Source organism: Acanthopagrus latus, chromosome 1, assembly GCF_904848185.1.
Source record: "Acanthopagrus latus isolate v.2019 chromosome 1, fAcaLat1.1, whole genome shotgun sequence".
Lineage (NCBI taxonomy): Eukaryota > Metazoa > Chordata > Actinopteri > Spariformes > Sparidae > Acanthopagrus > Acanthopagrus latus.
In genome coordinates, this window is record NC_051039.1 from 23,478,647 (window position 1) to 23,503,804 (window position 25,158).

At 39.3% G+C, this 25,158-nt stretch overlaps 1 protein-coding gene across 3 annotated transcripts in view; it reads left to right on the forward strand.

The window, feature by feature from the left end:
• The window catches only part of armh3 (armadillo like helical domain containing 3), a 27,153-nt gene extending 5,644 nt beyond the window's left edge, over nucleotides 1–21,509 (forward strand). For all 3 annotated transcript variants that reach the window (XM_037109613.1, XM_037109604.1, XM_037109594.1), the window contains exons 5-26: nucleotides 1–79; nucleotides 171–263; nucleotides 367–441; nucleotides 545–631; nucleotides 1,972–2,028; nucleotides 2,157–2,200; nucleotides 2,705–2,765; nucleotides 2,909–2,955; nucleotides 3,620–3,695; nucleotides 4,615–4,708; nucleotides 8,456–8,557; nucleotides 8,807–8,865; nucleotides 8,945–9,010; nucleotides 9,521–9,590; nucleotides 10,149–10,209; nucleotides 10,303–10,391; nucleotides 11,375–11,457; nucleotides 11,789–11,915; nucleotides 12,498–12,573; nucleotides 15,362–15,440; nucleotides 18,777–18,893; nucleotides 20,290–21,509. The exon at nucleotides 1–79 is cut by the window's left edge and continues 29 nt beyond it. In XM_037109613.1, coding sequence (XP_036965508.1) covers nucleotides 1–79; nucleotides 171–263; nucleotides 367–441; nucleotides 545–631; nucleotides 1,972–2,028; nucleotides 2,157–2,200; nucleotides 2,705–2,765; nucleotides 2,909–2,955; nucleotides 3,620–3,695; nucleotides 4,615–4,708; nucleotides 8,456–8,557; nucleotides 8,807–8,865; nucleotides 8,945–9,010; nucleotides 9,521–9,590; nucleotides 10,149–10,209; nucleotides 10,303–10,391; nucleotides 11,375–11,457; nucleotides 11,789–11,915; nucleotides 12,498–12,573; nucleotides 15,362–15,440; nucleotides 18,777–18,893; nucleotides 20,290–20,382 — 1,735 coding nt within the window. In that variant the 3' untranslated portion in view covers nucleotides 20,383–21,509. The remainder of the gene's footprint in view (nucleotides 80–170; nucleotides 264–366; nucleotides 442–544; nucleotides 632–1,971; nucleotides 2,029–2,156; nucleotides 2,201–2,704; nucleotides 2,766–2,908; nucleotides 2,956–3,619; nucleotides 3,696–4,614; nucleotides 4,709–8,455; nucleotides 8,558–8,806; nucleotides 8,866–8,944; nucleotides 9,011–9,520; nucleotides 9,591–10,148; nucleotides 10,210–10,302; nucleotides 10,392–11,374; nucleotides 11,458–11,788; nucleotides 11,916–12,497; nucleotides 12,574–15,361; nucleotides 15,441–18,776; nucleotides 18,894–20,289) is intronic.
• Nucleotides 21,510–25,158: the final 3,649 nt, after the last annotated feature.

Below are 25,158 nucleotides of genomic sequence, written 5' to 3' on the forward strand. Positions count from 1 at the left end.
CCAGAAGAACAAGTCTGCGTCTGGCTTCGACATCATTAACATGCTTATGGGGTTTGACAAGGCCGAGCAAAGGATGAAGGTGTGTGGAAAATATCCTGAGAGGAGAAGGAAAGGGTTGAAGAAGTGGTTGGGTTTAATCATGCCACGGCTTCTTTTTGTTTCTCCCGCAGGACCTGATGGAGAGACTGGACAGCCTTCTTTGTGGAGACGGCTCAGAGAGTCTGAAGAGTCTATGTCTCAAACTGCTGCTGTGTCTGGTGACGGTGAGACAGAACATACTGACAGCAAAATGAATAACAGTGCAGTAGGATGTTGGAAATGCGGTTAGGCATCACAAATATGTGGAAAAAATGTGTTTAATTACAGGTAACAGACAATATCAGTCAGAACACCATACTGGAATATGTGATGATCAACAGCATCTTTGAAGCCATTCTACAGGTAAGTGATGGGATGACTATATCAGCTGTAATTCTGTGACTTTTGTTTTTAAATCTCCTTTCTTCCTAATTTGTGTCATTTTTGTTCTCTGTTACGTTTTCAGATCCTGTCAGAGGTGTCCAGTAGAGGGCAGCATGGTTATGATGCTGTAGTCCTTCTTGCCCTGCTGGTCAACTACAGGAAATATGAGGTGTGTACATATACTCACATGAGATGTTACTTTTTTGTTGATAGAAAAGCCTTTTGAACAGCAGGGGGGTGTAGTCACTGTGGAGTAAATTTGTGTTAAGATGTACTGAAGTGCATCCAAAAGCTCCAGAGATCAGCCCTCCTTTCCTCCTCTGTTTGTGTCTTTTGACATAATTCAACAACTTATGTTTGTGCTGCTCTACGGGCTTAACAGCAGAGGATAACATAGAAGCAACTCTTGAGGTCTGTTTTAATACAGGATCTGTGGTATAGATGTGTATTTTCAATTACAGTTACACCACATAACAGAAACTTTGGGGGGAGGGTGTACGATTTTAATTGGTCTGCTTCAATCATAGTTTTCTTCTTTTTAAGAAAAGTAATATTAAAATGCTCAGATGAGTGAGATCGTTAAAATCTGGGAAAAAGTGTTGATCATGTCCAAAGGATATTTATGCAAGTAGAAGGTGAACGTGGCACTTTTTAAAAAAAAAAAATGTATTGTTTTTTTTTTTTTTTTTTGAGAAACAGACAGACATGCTCTCTGAAATGACTTCCGACCCACTTCCCCCTCCAGTTATTTCCTGGAAGGATAAGAGTGGCTCTGTGGGAGGGGATAAAAAGGTTACGAGGGAGGTTTTGGATGCACCCTCATATGAAAGCAAAGCTGGCAACAACAGAAGGAGCCGGCTTTGCTTTTACTTGGGTTAAATGTTTGTGTACGAATAATTAAGACATGTCTAAAATATAATGTAGCTTTATGCATTTAAGGTCTGTGTGATGCATGAAACTGATCCAGCATCTTATGGTCCAGGAACACACAGGCTTAGACTTCCTGTTTTTCCCTAAGAAAGCTGAAGTACACACAATTTTAGTCACATCAAAAATGTAAGAGGTTCTCTGGCTGTGTATTATTACTACATGAAATGTAGGTTAGCTTCTTGAGCTAGGTGACAAATTGAAAAGACAAACTCCAGCACTCACAGATAACTAGTGTTCTTATTTATTGTGGACAAAAAAAAACATTTCAGGTTGAATCCATCACAGATGGCCAGATGTCACTGATGATGGCCCCTTGCTGAAACACATTAATGTTTCGCCCACAATAAATAAGAACGGTAGTTTATCTGTGGACTGCAGCGTTCTGTTTATTTTGGATCCTTGTCACTGTCGTGCATCTTATTTTTGTTTATTTTTTATGTTTCCGAGCAGTACGTGCTGTTATTATTTTTTCTTTGACAAGATGAAAAGAGAAAAATCCATCAAGAGTCAAAGTATAAACTTCAGCAATTGTGTCAAATATTTTGAAGTTTCTGATTTCACGGATTGTCTCTTTGTTAGTCTGTGAATCCGTACATTGTGAAGCTCTCCATTGTGGATGATGAGCCAACACTAGATGTAAGTATGCTCTCACTGTGTCTTCCTAACAGCAGAATAATATCCAGCCCATGTGATGTAGGCATTGGCCTTCACATCAGGCACATAATCAAAGGTTTGACTGAAACACTGGATGTTTTCTCTCGCAGGGGATGGGTATGGTTGTTCACCAAGCTCTGACAGAATATAACAGGTGAGATCTAAAACTGTCCCATGTGTCAAAAACATGTTTTTTTATGATGTGGTGTACGGTGTCCAGAGGCCGCTGGTGTCATCAGTTTTGTTTGAAGTCTCACACAATTGTTCTATTTCCGTTCTTCTGAAAAAACAGACCATTTATACTTGAAGTTATTTATATGTGACAGTTTTCTTTGGCAGCCTGTAATGTTTTTTTTTGGTGAGGCAAGGTTTGAAAATTAAAATGCTGTTAGTGAGGGAGGTCTCGTCTGTCTGCATGCGTAGACAGACACATCAAAGTGATGGATGACGGCGCTATACAGTTCATTGTTTTTGTGTATAAACTGAATGCCCCCTTGATAATAAATTGCAGGAAGCAGAGAAAGATGTTAGGTAAATCTGTGCAAGGTTACGAGTGCTGTGCTTGAGCGAGCCCTTCCTGCCTTCAATTTATTTGTCATTCTCCCCACTTTTTCATTACTTCATACTTCCTTCTATCATTTTGTTCTCTCCCTTTTAGGCAGTACAAAGACAAAGAGGAGGAGAACCAGGGTGGGTTCTTCTCTACCCTCACAAGTATGGTAGGATATCATTCTTATTTTTCATAGTAGATAGCTATTTAGATAGATTGCTATGTCTTCCATTATGATATGTTTGGACTCAGAGATGTCCACCTGCAGCTTTGAATACTGTTGGCTGATAGCTTGATCTCTCCTGTCCACAGGTGGGCAACATGTTTATAGCAGATGCTGATGAGAAACTCTCTGTACAGTAAGTGCAAAGTGATTTGAGTTCTTACCCGTTCATCAGTTGACTTAATTGCATTGTTGGACACCTTCAAAGAGAAAATGAATTACCACTGCTGTGGTTTTTGCTTGTTCTCTGTTTTGTCTTTGTGTAAAGGGTACAAAAGTTGAAGTTAACATATCTGTGGTAATGGTATGAACAGTAACCAAACTCATCTCAATAAAACATGATTTCTAAAGTAAAATCTGCATATTGTGATCTAGTATATTATTGTACTTCATACCGCAGTGGGCAATCTAACTTTTTAAACTTGAATGTGAATCTTCTATTTTAAAAAATATTGCAGCCACTACAGTACAGACTTAAATTTGTTTGGCTCAAGACACAGGCCCATTGTTTTGTATGGTTCAACAGATGTCTTTAATGTCAACTCATCTATCAGGATTAAGATTGAATGTACAGAAATTTGGGAAATGATGTATTAGTTGTTACACACATTGTGCAGCAGTTAATGATACAGAAAATGAACAAAGTGACCAGCTGTAGCAGGAATCGATTGTTAATAAACTGCCCTTTGGACTGGAGCAACGCCGAAAGCTTTTTCCTGCTCAGTCTAATGTTTATGTGAAGATTTTACTTGATAAATGAGCGAGCTGATTCTGATCAAGGACTTCTGTTTATTCTCAAGGACAAATGAGGCGATTCTGCTGGCACTCTATGAGGCAGTACACCTGAACCGCAACTTCATCACAGTGTTGGCACAGGTAAGATACGTGACTTTTTACTTGTGTGCATGCGTGCTCACTTGTTTTTAATTAGAACAAGTTGGCCGATATGGCTTTTTCAGGACTGATAGTGATTATTAGAAATCAAGGGGACATATAACTGATATTTGGAACATAACCTGAAAACTCTTTACTCAAGAACTGTTCTTAAGTGCAACTTTGAGGTAATTCACTTAAGTCTTTCCTTTTTCTGCTACTGTGTACTTCCTCCTCACTACTCTGTTTGATACATTCAGTTCCTAGTTACTTTGCAGATTAATTTATTTCATTGGCTACAGGCTATTAATTGTGATGTGTTACAAATCAGATAATGTTGTAGGCGGGACATTGTGTGAGAGAGTACTGCCAAAGAAGCTAATTTTTAGATTAGTTTATTTTATCCTCAATCTGACTAAAAAAATCACTGATACCGATATTCAGAAAAGGTATAATCAATGTACAAAGATACTTCTCCACCATCAGAGTGGACTTTGTTTCTCTTTATTAATCCCTGTGGGGACACTCCTGTTGACCGTGAGCCGTCCTGACTCTCTAACTGAATGGTTAAGATGGGTGAAATGCAGTTAGGAGGGCAGCCATTAAACGGTGCCTCCAGACTGATGTCCATTCTGAGGCCACTAAGCTCTTGTTTTTCTTTTTGCAATGCTAAGTAGGTACAATTCTCAAGGTAAATTAGCAGTGATAATCAATGTGTCATTTTGCAGAAAAGTTTGGCACCACTAGAAGTAAACACTTTTCTTCAAGTCCACTAACAGGCATCATGTTCTCATCTTACAGCCTTAATGTGACTCTCTCGCCAAGCTTGTTGTATTGTATTCTGTTTCCGTACATTACAGGACACAAGAGACAGCTTGTCACTATCAGTGTCAATATTTATGTGTTTTCGTTCTTTCGACAGAGCCACCCCGAGATGGACATCGCAGCCACACCTATCACCCCTACTCCAACTACACCTACCACACCACTTGGCACAACGCCGCCCTCCCTAGACAGTGAGTTGTATACTTTGTCTTATTTTTCATTTAGGGAGACATAGATGACTGATTTCTATGACATCACCTGTTTGTTCTCTGAAAAGAAGTCTTTATGTCTGCATTCGGGGCTACCTCTCACTGCATTCCTGTCAGTTTTATGAGCCACATTTTCCGTAGCAGGAGGGAGCTGAAGTGAAGCTTCAAAGTTGTGACAACATGATATTTCAGATTGCAGCAGAGTTATGGAAACGTTGTCTTTTGCTTGAGAATGGGTTTAGGTAATGTAGTAAAAGTTAAAGGTGTAGGTGTAAACAAGTAAGTAAATGTGAAGTTGAAATCTGTTATCTTCCCAAACATACCCATTTATCCTGGACATATGTAGAAACTGCCACTTAGAATCACACCTTGAATTTTTGCTTTTCTTGAGAGAGCTGGGTCTTTCCGTCTGGCTTCTGTGGTCTTTGTAGTAGCATTTGGAGGCTTTGTGTAGTGGTTGTGGTGGGGAAAGATTGATTCTAAACCGATTATCCATGCATCTCGATGCAACAATTTTTTTGTGTACATTACCATGCATGATTTAAAAAAAAAAAAACGTAATAATTAAATCTGAGTTTGCTACTCAGCGTTTGCTAATCACTTCCTACTTTTGTGATGATCATTGAAAAAAATCAACAGATTACTGACCTTCTCTAACATTTTATTAAAGTAAAGGCGATCTATTTGTCACAAATAGATTTGACCTTCTATGAACATAGAATCCTCTTGTTACAGGCAATGAGCATATCCCTGAGAGAAAATCAGTATACTATAGCCTATATAAAAATAAAAAAAAAGTTGCAATGCAATAATCAGTGCAGCTTGCAAGTCAACATTATTGACCTATGTATCAGCTCTTATACTAAAACATGGCTACTTACCTACCCACTTTTATCAAAGTGTCCAAAACTTCTGTTTTAGTTTCACTGTAGAGTGTCGGTACGGCTGTGTCAGTGAAGTAACACCGAGATGGTGTTTTGTATCTTGGCTTTAGAGTGAACACCATCGTCTGAAAACCCACATTCTCCACAGCTGAATATGGTTTTAAATCCAATGGAATCAAATTTGCAGTGGATTTGGTAATCTGCTTCGCTCTCTCACAGTTTGATTGAAGCTGTGCCACTGCCTGCTCGATCGTTCTCTGGCTGGCATCTGCAACAGGTCGCTACTTCCCTCCCAACTCTGTGGGGTTAGGTTAACCCTAACCCAAAGAAGTTGGTGCAGGTCTTATAGGCTTGATGCTAGCCATTGCAGCCATTTTGTCGCCACTCAAACATAAACAACTTGCACATGTATGTTTGGTGCGCATGAGTGTACAGCAGAGAATCAGCAGGCGCTTAATGTGGCTCTGTGAATGTTGTAGCGGGTGAATTGAATGTTACAGCGGGTGAACTAATTTCAGTTTTAAAATTACGATTATTAACTTATCTGCATCAAGACATAATCATTCTCGAGAGAATCGCGATGCATCGAAGAATCGGAAAGTTTTCCCACCCCTTGAGGTGATTGGTTTCCTTGATTTATTTATTTCTTTTTCAAATAAAGTCACTGTCAGATTTTGCAGTGCAGCTTTAATATTTTCACCCTCATAGGAGATCAGAGCTTACAGCTAAGGCTAACTTTAATCTTGTCTTGTCAGTTCTGTGTGTTTGCATATGTTTTATACAACATCCTCACCATTTGAAACAGAAAATATAACACCCGATAAACACCTGAAAGTCCAAAAATGGAGTTGAATAAAGTCTTTTGGCATCAAGTCTCTATTTCTTTTCCTCAGTTTAACCTTAACTGTTTTTTACATCCATTTTTCAAAACTCACTTACTTCTGTCTTGAGACATACACATGCACACACGCCAGCAGCCTTTTGAAATATTCAATAGATTTAAAGGTTATCTTATAGAATAAAGATCCTCATGTGCTGTGAATTGCACTTCTGATCTGGGTTTATTTAATCTAAATAAGATAATCACAACATCCCAAGAATGTATTATTACATCTTTAAACTTGAGTACAGGGCTGTCACTTCAGGTTTCATGGAAGGTGAGTGTTGTAGCTAGCACATTCAAAATCAGGTCATTTAGCATGCACACACGCTGTAACTGTTAAAAGGTACATGTTTCTATCTCGGGCTAGCTCTCCGTCCATTGCTTCAAACCTAAGAGCCATTTTCTGTATTAAATATTAAGCTCCAGCTTCAAATCCAGATGAATGTTTCACATGCAATGTGCATTATGCCATGTCATGGGAGCTTCAGCACTTAGAGGAGCCTCCACTCAGACCAGAAATAATTGCACACATATGCCTGCAATCATATGTCAGGGATGTACTCTTTCCTCCCACAGTTTACCGCTGTGATGATATGTTTCCTGACAGTGTGAAATCTTCCTTTGGGCGTGCAGTGATCTGAGGATGAAGGAAACAAATGGGGGTTTTGTGGGGGAGGGAGGGAGGTGGAAATGACCGATTCATCATTTATCAATGAAACAAGCTGTATGTTTGAGCGAGCAGAGATTTTTTAAATGGATGAAGATGTTTGTCTAGACAACACAGCAAGCTACAGTAGATATAGTAATGGGACATCACTTTTTGTTATGCTGGTATTTGCCTGAATGAGCACTATGTCTGGCCAAACCAGGCCGACAGCTCATTTTATTCCCACTTTCAGACAGCAGACTTTGAGTTGAGGCTCAGGTTTTTGGGATGTTAATATTTATGGAATATCTCATTTTAAAGCGACAGCACAGTTATGAGTTCACCAAACCCCGATTCCAATCACGTTGGAGCGCTGTGTAAAGCATAAATAAAAACAAAATGCAATATTTTGCATATCCTTTCTGACCTACATTCAGTTGGATACAGTACAAGATACTTAATCTTGAAACTGACAAACTTTATTATTATTATTATTTTTTTCAATATAAAAATGTGCACTCACGCTGACATTGATGCAACCCATTAACTTCAATTCCTCAGGCGCCACTGCATTAAAAACAAATATGATTTCATATTAGTATTACTACTTGGGCTCAAGAACTCTTTAAAAAAACATTGAGTAAACACAGTTCATTGCTGCATCTACAAATGCATGTTAAGACTTTACAATGCAAAGCTTTATATCAACAACATCCAGAAACACTGCTGGCTTCTCTGCATCTCAGCTCTTCTGAGAGGGACTGATGGAAAGTGGGAAAGTTTGCTGTGGGAAAATAACCATCCAGATTGTTATCTGTGCAAAGATTAAAAGCCAGCATCTGTGATGGTATTGGGTGTGGAACAACCCATGGCCTTCAATGGTGAAGGCACCATTAGTGCTGAAAGGTACAATCAGCTTTTGGAGCAGCAAGGCCACATCCTGCTCGTGTTGAAACATCATGGCTTTGCAGTAATAGTGTATTGTGTTTTAAACAGAGCAGCATTTAATATGAATTACTTCTGACCATTGACACAAGAGTTGGAGGTTATGTGGACACTGCAGCAGTGTATCTGTTTCGACTGGCTGTTGGAAACTAGATAGTGAGAGAAAGAGCAGCTGGTATCAGTATTGATACTGTGTAAAATTATACTTAAATAGTTTAAAATGTTCAGCATCGATATTTAATAACATTTCAGTCTTTTTGACAACACTTGTATATTTGTCCTCTTTCTCTGTTATAAGAAAAAATGTTGGTGGCATTTAAACTGCAGGGATTATGTGTAATTGACGTTGTGTTTGTATATCTGTTGTGCAGTGATGAACAACCCAGAGCTGCCTCTGGATCCCAACCTGCAGACCAGCAACCTTCTTATCACCTTCCTCAAGTATGCCTCCATTGTAATGCAGGATACTAAAGGTAAAGAGCAACCTTCATGCCCTCTCCCTCTTTGCCTCTGTCACTCCACCTTCCTTTGCGTCCTCATTCTTTCACTTTTTTTTTCTCCATAACTCACCTGAAGTGTCCACAGCAGTGACAAATAAATTTTTTTCTCATCAATCTCGCTAATTATACCAAGTTTTATAACATTAATTTGTTTCACTCACTTCTAAAACACAGAGGGAAAAACTGCCTGACCCTTCGTTTTCTCATATTTGTGTTTCTTAGATGAGCATCGACTTAACAGTGCCAGACTGTGCCTAATCATCCTCACCTGCATAGCCGAGGTAGGTTGGCGCCACATTTGTGCAACATTTGCACCCACCACAGGTGACTTTGTTCTGACTTCCGCTCTGTGTGTGGCAGGACCAGTATGCTGATGCCTTTCTACATGACGACAATATGAACTTTAGAGTCAATCTTCACAGAATGGTGAGTTTCATGAAATTAGTCTATGGGAGGATGTCATTACATTTTACCTTACAGTCGTAGAAAAATGTGCACACATATAAGCTACTGTTAGTATCTATGTCTTTAAAGGGTATGTATTCGAGTGCGTAAGATTTTCTAGTGTTCTCATTGTACTCGTAGAAGTAGTATTATTAATAAAAGTAGTATTGTAAAAAACTTAATAGAAACCTTGTTAGCTGTATACATGACTGAGAAATATGCATTCTCCAGTCGAAAACTACTTGGAAAATCAGGTTTCTTAAAAAACAATTGCAGATTTTTATTTAAAAGATATCTCGTCTAGACAACGAGCAATCATCTTATATAAGAAAGCCTGTTGTAATTTGGTAACTTCAGTACATGTAAAAACATAAAGACCATGACACTTCATTACGTGTGCTGAATTTGACACTTGTTTTAAGTGACATGCAAAATATTTTCTGTGTGTTAACTGTACATACTTGCTGTACTTTAATTCTGGATTTTTTTCAGCCAATGAGACACAGAAAAAAAGCAGCAGACAAAAACATCCCTTCGCGACCACTGGTGTGTGCTGTTCTAGGTATGAGGAACATTCAGTAACTGTTTTGTACTGTGGACTCAAACTGTTACTGATGTCTGATGTTTTTAAGACTAGGTTATCTTTGTCTGCTATCTTCTGAGTCTTTGCAATTTAACATGGTAACAGCTACAAACCAGATGTTGATGCAGGATGGAGCACTCAGCATTCGACAGTCGCGGCAGTCAGAACTGTGTTTTGACTCCTCACTTTGTTTACATTGTTTTATTTTTATTTTGAATAGGAGAAATTATGAAACAATTTAAAGTAATTAAAACTAAGCTGTTTACATATAATAAAATCTGCTGTTTACCTGATTTAGTCCCTGAAGCTGCACTTGAATAACTTGAACAACAACAAAATAACATCTGTTATGCAGGTGTCATTGATCCATGTTATAGATCATATTTATTCATTGGACACTGACCCACTACTTGGTTAAAGGTGACACATTTTTCCCTGCATAGCCTTGTTTTTGTATCTTTTGAGATAAAGATGTGTACAATGTATGTGTCCTTCTGAAGGTTATTTTCCCCTTGTTTTCTTTCCCTCTTTATCTAGATCTGATGGTGGAGTTTATTGTCACTCATATGATGAAGGATTTCCCAATGGATTTATACTTGTGAGCGCACATTCACATCACACTCACACATTTTTCTAGTCCCATCCACAAGTCAGCTCTGTAACCACAGTACTGTGTTCATTTCTTGTGCAGGCGCTGTGTGCAAATCATCCACAAACTCTTGTGCTACCAGAAGAAGTGCAGAATCAGGTTACACTACACATGGAGGGAGCTCTGGTCAGGTAAAGATACCAAACTTTCGCTCTAGCTTCATTTTGGTATGAATGATGGGGTAGGCAGGAACTTTTCTCTGAGGTACAAGAACCTTTAAAATCAGTCCCTGTGTGACTGTTCCAGATGATAAAATTGTCCCTGTAGCGGGGGGGAGTACACTTCAAAGGTGCACAACCTTTAATTATTTCACTGGTGAAAAGATAGCCTTTGCATAAAATTGGATTTGTCAATGGAGTAGAAAGACGCAGATATTTAAAATTGATGCTACATGGTGATTGGATGTTTTGTTTTGCTGAAATGCATCTTGGGAGTTGTAGCAAGCTCCTCCCTCAAAATTTAGAACTTGATTATTTTGTTTAAGTTTCAGGATACCGCAGATGAATAATTTAAATCTGGAAATGTTCTGATTTACTAAGCTTCACCGTAAGAGTTTTGTAAATAGGTACCCCTTCTCCAAAACAAACCCAATTTCCTGCTGAAGTCATTGGGCTTGTTGTTTTGGAAATGTACTGCATCATTGAGATTGGATAATGAGTCTCTAAAGAAAGCACAATCCATCTGGTGGCCTTGTTTTCATCCTGGTCAACACACAATAGGATAACATTTCAGCTCGTAATGGCCCCATCGCACTGTGTCTCATTAGAAAACAAATTCCTCTAATCAGACCAATAATCTACTGAATTCCCTGAATGACACTGACCCTCTCCTCTTGGTGGTTATTATAGCATACCATGAAATAAGACTGGAGAGAAAAAAAATAGCCAAATTAAAGCAATAGATGTGTTTATCTTTGTGTTGTGTTTTGAAAAGCTTTGTTTGGTTCTTCTCATTGGTTTAGTTTGATTCGGTGTTGAAAGGTTCCCCCCTCCTGTGTTTCCATTATCTACCTTAATAAAGATGCACACTGACTGCTGCCACATGCCACCTCTGGCAGACAACTAACAACGCTCCAGATTATTTCATTAATATGTGCATGTCTCCTTCTGCACAGCTCTCATCAACCTGCTGAAGTTCCTGCTGTCAAATGAGACCACACTGCTGGCCAAGCACAACATCTTTCATCTGGCCTTACTGGTGAGAAACACATGCACACAAAACATACGGACAGGACCTTGACAGTGCGTCCAACAATAGAAATTAGTTTCACAGGAATATGTGTTTGCTGCCAGATGCTGCAGCACTGGTGCTGCTTGTTGCCCAACTGAGAGTCAAGTCACACACAAGAGTTTGAAATCCTTGTATTAGATTGTCAGAGGAGACAAAAGAAGCCAAACAGGCTGTTTATACAGAGGCCGATGTAGTATAAATTGATTTCCCTTTAGAAAAACTGTTTTTTTCTTCTTTATTTTCGCCTATTGTGTTTGGGACTGTATGTGTTGGTCAACTAATATGTGTCTCCTTGCAGGTAGTGAACCTGTTCAACATGTTCATTACATATGGTGACACGTTCCTGCCCACCTCCAACAGCTACGACGAGCTGTACTATGAAATCGTACGAATGCACCAGGTCTTTGACAACCTCTACTGTATGGGTATGTAAGAAGAAACTGCAATAATTAATTCAACTAGAGCTGAAGCCATTATGGTACATTCTTATATTAAAGGTTTTAATTAATGGCTGAGTTTCCTGGGTTAGAAAAAACACTGAAGAAGGTGTAATTACTTGTAAATTTAGCATAACTTACATTTCTGCAGCACTAATTCAGTCATGCAATAATAGTCATATCATACTCACCACTGCAGCTTCATTCATTAACGAATGAAAGCAGAAAAACAAACCACCCTCTGCTTCAAATGTATTCAGTATAACAATGTGCTGCATTTTATTGTTTAGGATCATTTAAAATATAATATTGTTGAATTTTGGACTGTTGGGTAGAAAAAATAGGAAAGTGTGATGATGGATGTTTTCATGTTATCATTCTTCTTCTTCTTCTCCTTCTTCTTCTCGTTATTATTATTATTATTATTATTATTATTATTATTATTATTGTTATTGTGTATTTTTACAGTTTCTGATATTTGATAGACCGGTTTGACTGGTGACAGTCCTAAATCTAGTTTGAGTCTGAGTGCACTACTTGATTTTTTATTTATCATTTTCTGTCTTCTAGTTCTAAGAGTATCGACCAACACGGGCCAGTGGAAGGAGGCAGCCAGCAAAGTCACACATGCCCTCGTCAATGTTCGGTAAAAACTCACATAGTGTTACAAGAAGGAGAAAAGAGTCATATTGGATTGAGGGGAATTTCAAATAAGAATGTGACTGAGGAAGGTCATAAAAAGTGAATTAAGTTAAATCTGCAATATAGGCTCTCCATCCGCGCCCTCTTCCTTTCCCCCCCTCCCTCAACGTCCTCCCCCAGGCCCCTCGATTTGATAATTTTTAAGCCTTAATCTCCTTCATCCTAACCCTACTCCAGTCCTCACACATACTGTGCTTGGTCTGTTCTCCACCATTTCCCCCTGTAATCTCTCCTCCCTCCTCTGCCTTCTCTGAGGAAATGATCCTCTAAGGTCACCCTGGCTTGGAGGTCCCTGAGGGCACCCTTGCGAGTGGGGTCCTCCCAGAGGACTCCCTCATTCAACTGGGCTCCTGATTGAGCGGACTCCACTGCTTTAATAGGCAGACACAGGGGTTGGAGGGAAGGCGTGGAGGAGGAGGATTGATAGAGTAATATTTGAAAGAACAGATGAATAAATTAATGAAGGCAGAGGGATATAAAGAAGCACAGAGACAGTGTTGAAATTAACTCAAATCAAGGCACCAAGTCCATTTTACTCTCATCAGTTCATTCCTCAATCAGCTGGCTTCCCACACGAAATGACAGCAGAATTACCACAATGGAGAGTTCTCTGCATTTTAGTCAGTATAATTTATTTGATATATGAAGAACTCTAAGTCAGTAAAAAATAAGCTATGTCATCATCAGAGGTTTGCTTATTGCATTAACTCAAATTTGAGCCATAAAGCAGTTTATTTAATAGAAATAAATGCTAATGCTGGAAAAGATCACCTCTGAATTCACATCTGAAATGCTTGCACAGCATTAAGGATGCACTGAGACAGAATTGAATAGGAATGGATAGAAAATGACAGCCTGTCTGTAACTGATGATTTTTAGAACTGTTAAATGATTATTGGGTGTTAATTATTATTGTATCATAAGTTTGCACCATAACAAGAACTAATCTCACAAATTGCTTATTTGGAATTTTCAGATGCAAATTAAAGTGTCGGCTGCTGCTGACTGCAACTCTATATGACATGGCCAAATGTATATAGAGACCCCTGTCACCATATATCTTTGTTTTCTTTTGGTCTGAGGTTGTTTTCCATGGTTTGCCCTTGGACCTCCTTCTAAGTCATGGAAATCTTAATGCTTCACCACAGAATAATTTGGTCCACTCTAAGCCATTCTATTCTCAGTACGGTGCCTGTTGTCAGACAGCAGAACAAGTATGAAATAAGGATTGACTGCTGCTCATACATACTGCCTGCCAGTCAGACAACCATTCACAGGCTGCTAGCCTGCAGAGCTGATCCTTATTTGATGACTGTGACATTGTCCAACAAATGCACATAAATGCAGGATTATAAAAACTTGTGCTTTAAAGGTTACAGGCCACAAGAGATTCTCTATTTACTGTGACAGAGTAAACTCATCACTTAGCAAAAGCTCTGTTTTCCCCCAAACACTAAACCAGCAAGCTGGCATTTTACCAGTCATCCACTTAAGAGACCGCTTTGGAAACGCTCAGTTTTCAGTGACCAACAAAGCCAGAAAACAGTTGAGGCTGAATTCTGCTTCTTCCGGCTGCATATCTTATCTGTGAATGTGCATGAGTTGTTCAGAGACACTGGCAAAGCTGTTTTTTTTCTTTTCTGTTCACACCTGCATCCATTCACCAGCTGATTCAACCGATCAGCTTGTTTGGACCCAAGAAATTCTAAGCAGGCAATTTAGATGCATATAGAGAGTGAGATGTAGATGAATACAGAGAGAAAGAAGTACAATGTTTGGCGGTTCATAGTTGATACATGATTCATTGATTGATTTACAATAATGGGTCACTAGTGTTTGCAGCTAACTTCAGGGAATTATTGAAAGGCTTCATGATCTGCCATTGCTTTAAAATAATGGTCCATTAGAGTAACCAGAGCTGACGCTACTCTCTCTGCTCGAGTGCTGTGGTCCACACAGGGCTCTCAGGCATGTTCCATGTGGTCAACTTGTGCACAATCTCCTCGGCAAGTGTGCTTGGTTTGGGTGGAGGTGGAAAAGGGAGCGATTGTGTTGGGGTTCCCACAGACCGCTTACCCAATGACAACATGTCATTTGTTTTTCCATTAACTGTTATTATGCCAATATTGCATAGTTTTCATTGCAATAAACTGCACGGAGCGGCTAATTCTCTAGTTGGTTGTCTTTAAACCATCCCAGAAGAACAAGTAATTAAAGAATAATAATGAGAATCATTTTTGTCTCAGGGCATAGTTTTGTTAGGTCTACTCAGGTTTTTTACACATTAATTGAAAATGTGACTAAAAGCAGGTGGATGGAAATGCAGTTAGTGTGGATGAGGACAGAAAAAGGTGCATTTTTTAATTGAGATGGACATGAAGATTTGTCTGCTCACAACTTTGTGGCACCACCAACATGACAAGACTTTAATGGAGCCTGACCAGTGGTTACTTTGACGGCTGATTCGATATCAATATCGATATATCAGCCAATATACACACATTTTACAATGACCCCCTTAAAATGTTGATATATGTAATGGAGGGAGAATATTTTACAGTATAACAATAAACTTGTAAAAGTCATTGCAGTACGTTTTATGGCAATGTGAGATTATAGCTCATGGTACAATCACATATATCTGTAATGTTCAGTTAATGTAACACTCTTGGACTTAAAGGAAAATGTCTATTCTCCTTCTATTCTGAAATGTTTATGTTTTTGTGTTTAAGGGCCATCATCAACCATTTTAACCCCAAGATTGAGTCGTACGCTGCTGTGAACCACATCTCCCAGCTGTCAGAAGAACAGGTGAGCACAACAGAAACTCAACACCTGCTTTTACACTCTCACTAAAAGTTGCATGTAGATAAAAATGAACTTCAGCAACATCTCAGGGTTATTTGGGCTTAACTCCTCTGAAACCTTGTGTTCTTTCAAAAGTAAAACTTGATGAATTTTTTAGTACACAAAGGTAAACACAGAGTACTTTTATGTGTGGGGGAATAGTTTTTTTTTGCTGCATTTTATTTTGAAAAAATACCCATTTATCAAGAAGTAGTGGCAGAGATGGATGACTCAGACATGTCTTATTGTGTTGAGACACCTAGAAGAGCAGTTGTTATCACACATGTGAGTCTGACAAACACATAAATAGAGTTTTGGATCAAAGAATTTGATCACTAAGACAATGTCTGAAATGCTGAGTTATTTCTTCATCATTTGTGGAGAAACTTGAATCTGCAAAGAGGCTGAACTTCAACAATATGAGCTTTGTCAGCTCCATTTAAGACTTTTTTCATTTATGTCCAATCGGTGAGGATAGGAAAACAGCCAGAGGAGTCCTTTTTTATAATAAGCTGATAAGCGAGTGATGGATTTGGTCATTAGACACCGCAATTACTTCTTTGGTTTTATCTGCTAGATTTATTTTCAACAAAGGGAAGGCAGAAGGTAGCCTTGTTGTCGTCAGTGAGCTGCCACTGGTTTTATATGTCCACTTTAGATGTTAAGACCCAGCTCTGAACAAAGTAACCTTTTGTATTTATTATTATGTTTTATCTTAAAATCAGATTTTTGTTATGAAAACAAGTTGAGATGGCAGCTGGTTACCAAATACATCCAGCAGATACAGAATGACTGATCTGGAGCTGTGTCTCAAGCCAGCTGACAACTGTCCAGTGTTTGAGGCCTTATAGTCACTCTCTTTTAGCTCTCACTCTTGTTCTCTACCACATCCTGAGGGTAATATCTGCCTCTTTAGCTGCTAAGTCCTCCACTATGTTCATCAGATAGTTGTTAACTGTGTATTATGGGGGTTTTAAAACCTTTTCTCTGCAAACACCTACCCACTGTGGCTGGAAAAATAAACTATGAGAGCAGTGAGAGTGAAAAAACTCCCGGGAGGTGTTACGTGCCAACGAAACAGTGAACCCAGATGCAAACACAGACAGGGATGCAAAAAGGTAATGTTCAAACCAGACAAACAAAGAAACTCATAACAAAGTACAAAGGCTGGATGCGCAGTATACTGACTCAACAGTGGCTACGATCTGGCAGTGTGGAAGTGGCAGGCTGAGCATATGAAGGCAGGCTGACTGCAGGATTGGGTGCAGCTGGTGGTCTGAGGCAAAGTGGAAAAAAACGCTCATTGCATTGAACTTTAGCTTCATTAATTGATGTGATTAGCATACCCCTGCTAGGCACAAGAAAAATGTTCTTATTAACTTATTGATATTGAGCATATGACACAACCTTTTCACACTGATACATTACTCTAAATTGAATATTATTGGAATTCTTCAATGAAAAGCCTGGTTTGTTTTCGACTGGTGACCTTTTGATTCACATCCTTCCCAGTCCCACTCTGGCTTTCACTCATGTCCCTGCTGTTGTCTGCTTTAAAATGACTTTTTTTAAAAAGTTATTTTCGGAGCATTGTTCATTTATTAGACAATGTACTTTGCTAGTCTCTGAATTCATCAAATGTAGGTCGGATTTTGAACAAAAGCAGGAGAGAATGGAGTGATCCGCAGTAAGAGCTTTCATGTGAACAAAGGACAAGTTCCATCTAACCTCAGGCTGAACAAAATGATACTCATAGCACATGAACATGAAAGGCTTGTGTAAATCCCCCCCCCCCCCACATCTTGCATCCCACAGATGAACATTAATGTAACCGGACTAGCTCTCCAGTGGCCGGTGCACAACTGCAGAAGAAGAGAAAGCAAGAATAGGTGTTCAAATTTGGGTCCATTTGAGTGAATTTCAAATGTTCTTTTCTTGAGACTCTTTTCCTCTCTTCTTTCCTCGCTGAAACTTTGCACTCCTTCCCTCTGTCTTTTGACATACATGCTCACACACACACACACACACACACACAAACCACCTGCACTCCATCCGCCTGGAGCATCTTCATTCCCCACAGTGACACCAGAAGATGGATGGCCTGCAGAAACATACAACATTGACAGCTGCATGCACACAATCATGTCTGCTCAGTGATGCAGAAAGTTGCTCAGCTGAGTTGTGTGTAAAGCGGTATAGGTTACATCACTTCTTTTTTTTAAATTTAAATTCTTTATTTTTCTTCAAGTTTTATTTACGTTTTTATGCTTTATGCTCTCGCCATTTCCCCCTCCTCCTCCTTTCATCTTCTCCCTCCTCTCCAATGCACTGCCGTTTAGGAAGTAAACCTAAACAGACATTAGTTGAAGTTATCATTCAAACCTACCCCCACATTTCCACAGAGAGGGGAGGGTGATGGAGAGCTGTGAGGTAAGATGGAGGCAGAGAGAGACAGAGAGACATGGGTATGAATTTTTCATCAGGGTACCATCAGAGGTTGAAATAAAAACAACAGCATTTTTTTTTCCACGAGCGGAGCTTTAGATTTATTAGAAGTAAATAAAAGGCAAAGAATGTTGTACTCCTCTGAACACCAGTGTTAATACATTTCTGAGTGATGATTTGGCTGAACGGTAGTTGTGCTGCCACAGCTGAAGGAGACAACCTTCTTGCAGGTTAACATCTGTGTGTTTATATGGGTAAGAGCTAGACTTGTTTTAGGGGAGTGTGTGTTATAGCTTCTGTGGGAGGTGTGACAAAGTGCAGCTTGTGCATCTCATTGTGAATGTTTCATGCTGTGTGGAGTGTTTCAGGGGCATTAATAAAATAATGGAAGAGGTCTGGTTAGGGGCTATTTCACGGCTGAATGGGAGGATGGCAGGGGTGCAAGTGTGGAGAATCTCTGCATAATTAGCTCTGATTTCAGCTCACCTTCTTATCTCAGCTGGACTTTACTTCAGGCGGGTCTGTCTTGTGCTCTTACAACCACAGTGAGAACACTCTTTCTACTGCATTTGCTAGACTGTATTTGTAGTCTGACCTTTTAAAATGATGGAGTGACTCCTGTACCTCTGTGACCACTTACTGCAAAAGAAGTAAGAGAGCAATTTTGTGGAGAAATGGGACGAAACAAACAATCAGGGGTGTGTCCCTGTCACATCCCTGCAACCTGCCACGTGATCCCTCATGTGTACATACATTTAGTAGTTAAGTATTAAACACTTAACCACCATTAAGCACTCTGTGAGTTGGGGAGTTGTGCTCATTTTCTGTCTCCCTCATCTCTCTCACCCCCGTCAGGTGCTGGAGGTGGTTCGGTCCAACTATGACACACTGACGCTCAAATTGCAGGATGGTTTGGACCAGTTTGAGAGATACTCGGAGCAGCCCAAAGAGGCTGCCTTCTTCAAGGAGCTGGTAAGAGCGAGTGTCACTTCATATAAAGTCACACTCACAGCTGTGGAGGATGACCTGTGATTATAAGGTTTCAATTATTTTAAAATGGCAGATTTCTAACTGCTGTTTATGGTCAACGATCTCTATGCAAAGTTAAAAGCAGAGGAGATGCTTCCTGTAATATACCACTTTTAGACCGAAATTAGCTTGAATACGCAGGTTCTTTGAAATGTGAGTAAACGCACTAATGTTTGGCAGTAGTGGGACATCTCACTTCTTACTGGTTTCTGATGATTTTGCACACATGCAGCACTAATCAGGCAGCTTACTCGGCTCCGACCACATGGAGGCCACAAACAACAATCAGTTTTTTGTGTTCAACATCAGTCTTTCTTTTAAACTCAGCGACTGAATGATGTTCAAGTGTTGCTTGACAGAGACAGATGGAAAGTGTCAAGCGTCATTTCATCGTGTCTGAAAGGGAGCGTAGATTAACTAGTTCACCTGGGTGTTGTCTTCACATCACAGCTAAGTCGAGCCAGAGAAGATAGTAGTGGTGTGTGTAGAGTGAATAGAAATAAGCTTCTGAATATTTACCATTGTCTGTAAGAATCATTTAAACAACAGTATCTGCCCTGCAAATTGTTATATTTTCACCTGGCCTTTTGTATGACTGATGTATCAGATTTTCATGTTTTCACTTAAATCGTAAAATTCATCTCTAGACAAAACTTAAGATGCCCTCCCCATACACCTTCAGCAGGAAACTATGATACATTGCTACCTTAGTTACGTGTCATTTCCCTGTAAAAACAGAAAACACATTTCTTTCAAGAAATACAGTTTTCTTTTTTTAAAGGGGTAATCCACTGATTCAGTAATGTGCTTACATAAAGTAAGGGATTTGTGAGACAAAGATAAAAATAAAATAATGATGAATGATAATAATAAATTATATAAATAAAAAAAAACTCTATATAATAATACAGTCCCTGTCTGGTCAATCCCACCTGTATTTAAAACTCATATGAAAGTACAGATTAAAGGTGGCTATGCTGTCTACAATTTTTGTCCAAAGAACACAGAAGGATGTCACAAAAGTTTAACAGAAGAACCAAATCAGAAATTGACAAAAATGGTCGTAAGGATCTTAAAATTGAATGTGTTTCCTGCAGTTTCCTGCACTGGGATTTAAAGGTGGTAGAGTGTGAGCAATAAGCAGACACACTGTCAGAGGGTTTTAGATTGATCTGCAGCTTCATATATATTGATGTGGTGAAGCATTGGCAGGAACACAGAGGTGGAGTTGATGTGGCGAGGTTGCTGTTTCTGAGATAGGACTAAGGCTCTGCCTCTCCATGAATGTTTTTATAGAAACATGAGCTGTTAATGTATTTCCCTCCCCATCTGTTGGCAGGTGCGCTCCATCAGCCTGAATGTGAGGAAGAATGTCTCTCTGAACACACTGAGTCAGGACGTCCTGCTCAAAGAGTTTTCCACCATCTCCTGAAACAACCTCCAGCTCCCTACAGTTGGACTTACACAGTACCTTTCTGTGCATGTGGACATGTACACACACTGTCACACATACTGTACAATACAAACACCAAACCAGTACAATCCTCCATTGTTGTTCAAATGATCCGTCTTGTTTCCTCATCGTCTGTCCCTCCTGTGACCTGAATGATGAAAACGGACACTGACAGGCTGGATGCACCTTAAGGAAGGACGTGAGAACTCTCCAGACTTTTCTCCCTTTGTGGTCGTTCATATGTGTGTGTGATACTTTAAGGAAGTGCCGGTGTGGCGCTGGTTCCTCGTGTGCAATCTGCAGTATTGGCTGGACTGTTAACTGACACATGAAAGATTGGATTTCATTGTTTTTAACCCAAATATTCATGTTCATCACAGATGATGATGCAAGTAGTTTCTGCTGCTGCTGATCACAGTACATTGCTTATGATTTATCTCTCTTCAGAAGATTTAGGCTTTGGGTGAAACATGTCTTTCCTAACACATTTTGGTAATGAGCCTTTTTGAGTTTGAATCTCCTCTTTGATTAGAGCATTAACTCTGTCTCTGCTGCTGCTCGTGTGAATGTTAACTGTCACCATGTTCAAAACCAATTTACAAGTATTTTGTATTTCTATGTTTGCTAATGGGTAGAACATTCTGAGCAGTGATTAAGTTTGAGAATGCTCTGAAGTGATAAAAAAAAAATGTTTGCTTGTTGTTGCAAACTATACTTTTGAACAAAGCCATGACCAACATTCACTACTGTGCATCGCACAAGTAATCTCTCCATCAGTTGAACAAATTAATGTGTTAACGGCAGTGATTAGCTTCAAAGGAACAATGGTTAAACATTATCATTCATAAAGTGATAATTGCTGGTGTGTGTCTGGCAACTTTAAGTCTTAGTTTAGTAAAGGGGGAAAAAAGAATAATTCATTCAACCTTTTGAATTCAGCTTTGCTCTTTCTCGTTCAGAGCATTTTTAAAGGATTTTTTTTTTTGACTGGAAGCAGATCTGAATTATGCAATTTCTTCAAGTGTAGAGTCTTGTCCCTTTCATCTCTAACTCCTCTAGGTATATTTATGTTTCTTTTTTAAATAAAGGTTGATTTCTTACTACAACTAGTGCTTCTTCTTTTGACTGTTTTTGCAAGCAAGCTTTCCAACAACAAAACTTGTCGGCTCAATACACACACACACACACATACAGTCCTCTGCTGACACTGCTGTCTGAGTCTGATACATCGGGTGTCAGTGGGAGACTTGATTTCTTACCCCCACACGCTGCAGAAGTGAAATATGACTTTTCATTCGATGACTAGGTCTTTCATAACAAATGATTTTCTCTTGGATCATTTCTTTATTTGTTGTCCCCTGTCGAGACACGTATGAACTGTTGAGCAAAAAAATCGTGCTGCTTAGTCTCCATCCAGTGTGTTTAGAGGAGTTTGCAGAGAAGGTCACGGCACACTCGTCTCCATTGACTTTATTATTTGACCAATAGTTTTCACTGAACACTCTAGCTCGTGTCGAATACATGGAAACACACAGTCAGTGATGTCATTAAATTACAATTATTCAACATCAGAAAAAAAAGTTTGTAAAACATACGTAAATACGTAAGCTGTGTGAGTTTATTTTTTGCCACTCGTGGGAAAGCAGAGCCGGCTGTAAATACAAACAAACTGATAAATGTTGGTTCAGCAGTCACTCTACTCGTACTTCTGTTTTGGTCTCTACCAACTCCTGAGGGAAATATCTGCAAATGTTTAATTAACCAAATTAAAGCCGCTGCACCGTCATTGGTCCACCCACACAGGTTTTATCACATAATCTGCCTGATTCGACCTGTCTGTGTACACACTGTGCTTGATTGACATCTCCCTCGCATTTTTTGCATCGGACAGCATAACACCCTCATCACTGTACTGGATAGAATTTGATGATGTCATGTATTATGTCTCATGCACGGCTCTGCATAGCTCCATTCGATATTTACCTTTCAGCAACTGTATTCAACTGTATCAATACTTTTTTTGTCATAATTGTATGTATGTGACAATGTGAAAACAATGAGATTATAGATCAACAGAGAATCACCTACTGTAAATCTGCAGCTCCCCTCATCTTAACATAGCTGTATATTGATTTTCAGCTCATTAATTAGCCGTCTAAATCACACTCTCACCGCTCTCACAGTGATGTTTTCAGCCACAGGAGGCATCTGTTTTCAGCAAAAAAGCTCTAAAATATCCCCGGACACTACCTACTCCGCATTGGACGGCGGACTGACATAGTTTTACACTAACTCATGAACAAAGTGGAGCGTTAAGCAGCTAAAGACGTGTGCAGTATTTTCCCTCGGAAGTTGGTGCAAACCAAAAACAGCAAAAAGAAGAGTGAATGTTGGACTTACACTTGCAGTCTGGTCACAAACACTGCCAAAATGAATGATGTATTGTTCAGTAACTATTGTAAATAAGCAAGTGCTTCCTATCATGGTTAACACATCAACTTAATGTACCACCGCAAGTGGCCAAAAACATCTGTTACTGCAGGTTAAAAGATGTCTATTGAAGTCTATAAGTCTATAAGATGTCTATAAGTTAATTAACAACTGATATTTGTATTGAACAAAAGTAAAAATGATAAATAACATTTTAAGGATAAAAGTGTGAGTAAGAGGAAGATAAGTAATTAGGAAATAGAAAACATATTTTGTGTATTTGACATCACAGCCTGTCTACTGGTGAGGCCACAGATACAGTTTGCTTTCTTCTAAGAATCTGGGATGTTATTACAGTTTGCGCTACATTTGTCTGACAGCTTTAGGTCACAGTTCATTTTAAGATGCCTTTTTTTATACCCTTAATCAGGTGATTTTAAATGTAAAGACTTCTGATTAACAGACGGAAAGAGTCTCTCTGGGGGCTGAAACAATTCTCCTACATCTCAAGATGAATACACCATTTATTATTTATATAGCTGTAAGATGCACAATTCTCAGAGAACTGCCACACTGTGACAATATGACGATCTTACAGAATATGATGTATTGCTGTAGACTAAACTACCCAACAATGTATAATAGTTAACATTAGCTTAACTTTAAACATCTACAGCAGTAAAATGCAACACGAACATCAATGCAGCAAACCAGTGTGTATGATAATTAAAGGATCTGAATGCAGGACATGAAGTAGAAGTGGATTTCTTTTTTTTTTTCCGCAGTGTGGTATTTTTTTTTACTTAAGAAAAGGATCTGATCATTCCTCAACCCACTGGAGATACTTGGTCATGTGAGGACAGTCTCTGTGAGAATGAGGAGTTAACAGAAAAAGAATCAATATTCTGCAGGTGCACTAAATATTTGGATCAATAAATTATATGTATTTATCTGGGAAGTAAATAAGTGAGGTCATGGTTGTTGAATCTGATGAGACTGCTCTGAGAAAGCAGAATCTCTCCTGTTCCTCTCTACTTTTTCTTCCCTCGCTCTTGTTTGTTCTCCATCCATCCCCCTGCCCCCTCCTGTTGTGAAACTAATTAGTCAAAATCTCTGATAAACTTTGTCCTCCAGCTACTTTCCTAATGATGTCTGTACCCTCAGGTCCACGCAAATAACTCCAACCGAATCGTCTTATTTGTCAGGAGCTGCTCACAGTAACGAGCAGAGGTCGTTTGCAGGCGTCCGGTCGAATCCGTGATGAAAGTGTCGGACCAGCGGTGCAGGATCCAAACTGTGTCAGCAACCTTCTCGCATATTTCTTAAAGCTATTTTCACGTTAGTTAACAAGAAGCAAAGCTAATCTGCAGCAGTTCACTCATGTTTGGTGCAGGAGGAGATTTTGAGTGAGTTGCAGTGGGAGATAAACATGCGTTGTCTTCGGACTGGTGACATAATGCGTCTATCTGTACACCCTGAGGAACTGTACTGATGACAGGTGTGGAAAAATGAGTTTACCTTTGTGACGCTTTTTTGATTTCAAGTCTCAAATGTATTTTTCACTTTTGTGCCACGTGACCCAATAGAAGGGTAAACTGCTGCTGATGCACCACTGGTCGCATTAAAACATCAGAGTTCAGAATTTTGCTCTAAATCAAGTCTGAAATATTGAAAAAATTAGAACAGAAATCTACACAAGCAAACACGTCCATTTGCTGGTAGATCAGCTTTAAAAAAAAAGTTATTCCTCACACCTGACACTGGGTTGTATTCTGAAAATAAAAGAACAAGGAAAGAAGCTGCTCTGTAGTCTGGTGCTACGGCAGCGGCCGACAGCAGATACGGTAGCTGCTACTGATGCTGTCATTTTAAAGACCTAACATATCTTGGGAATGTTGATGACTTAAACATTCACTCAACATAAAATGCAAGTAACAGCACCTGAATCGGCTAGCTGTAGGAGTACATGTAAACCACGTGTATGAGTAGTAAACAAATGGGAAACATTCAGTACCGACCCAAGTGAGTGATGAAGTCTTTAAGTGAAACCCGTGCACCAACAAATAACCATTTTCTCTGCTCACGAACCACAACCACAACACTCCTTCATTCATGCGTTTGTAGCCGCTGGGTGACGACATGTAGAGCCACCTGTCAGCTCTTTTAATGCAGCAGCACTGAGACCGTAAACATTAATGATAACAGCCTCCCCTCTTTTTCTCTGTCATTGCTTTTGTATTTCTCTCTGTCTCTCGCAGACTTAATTAGAACTGCGGGGCCAGAAGCTGAGGAAAATTACACTGATAAGCCTCTAATGGACACGCA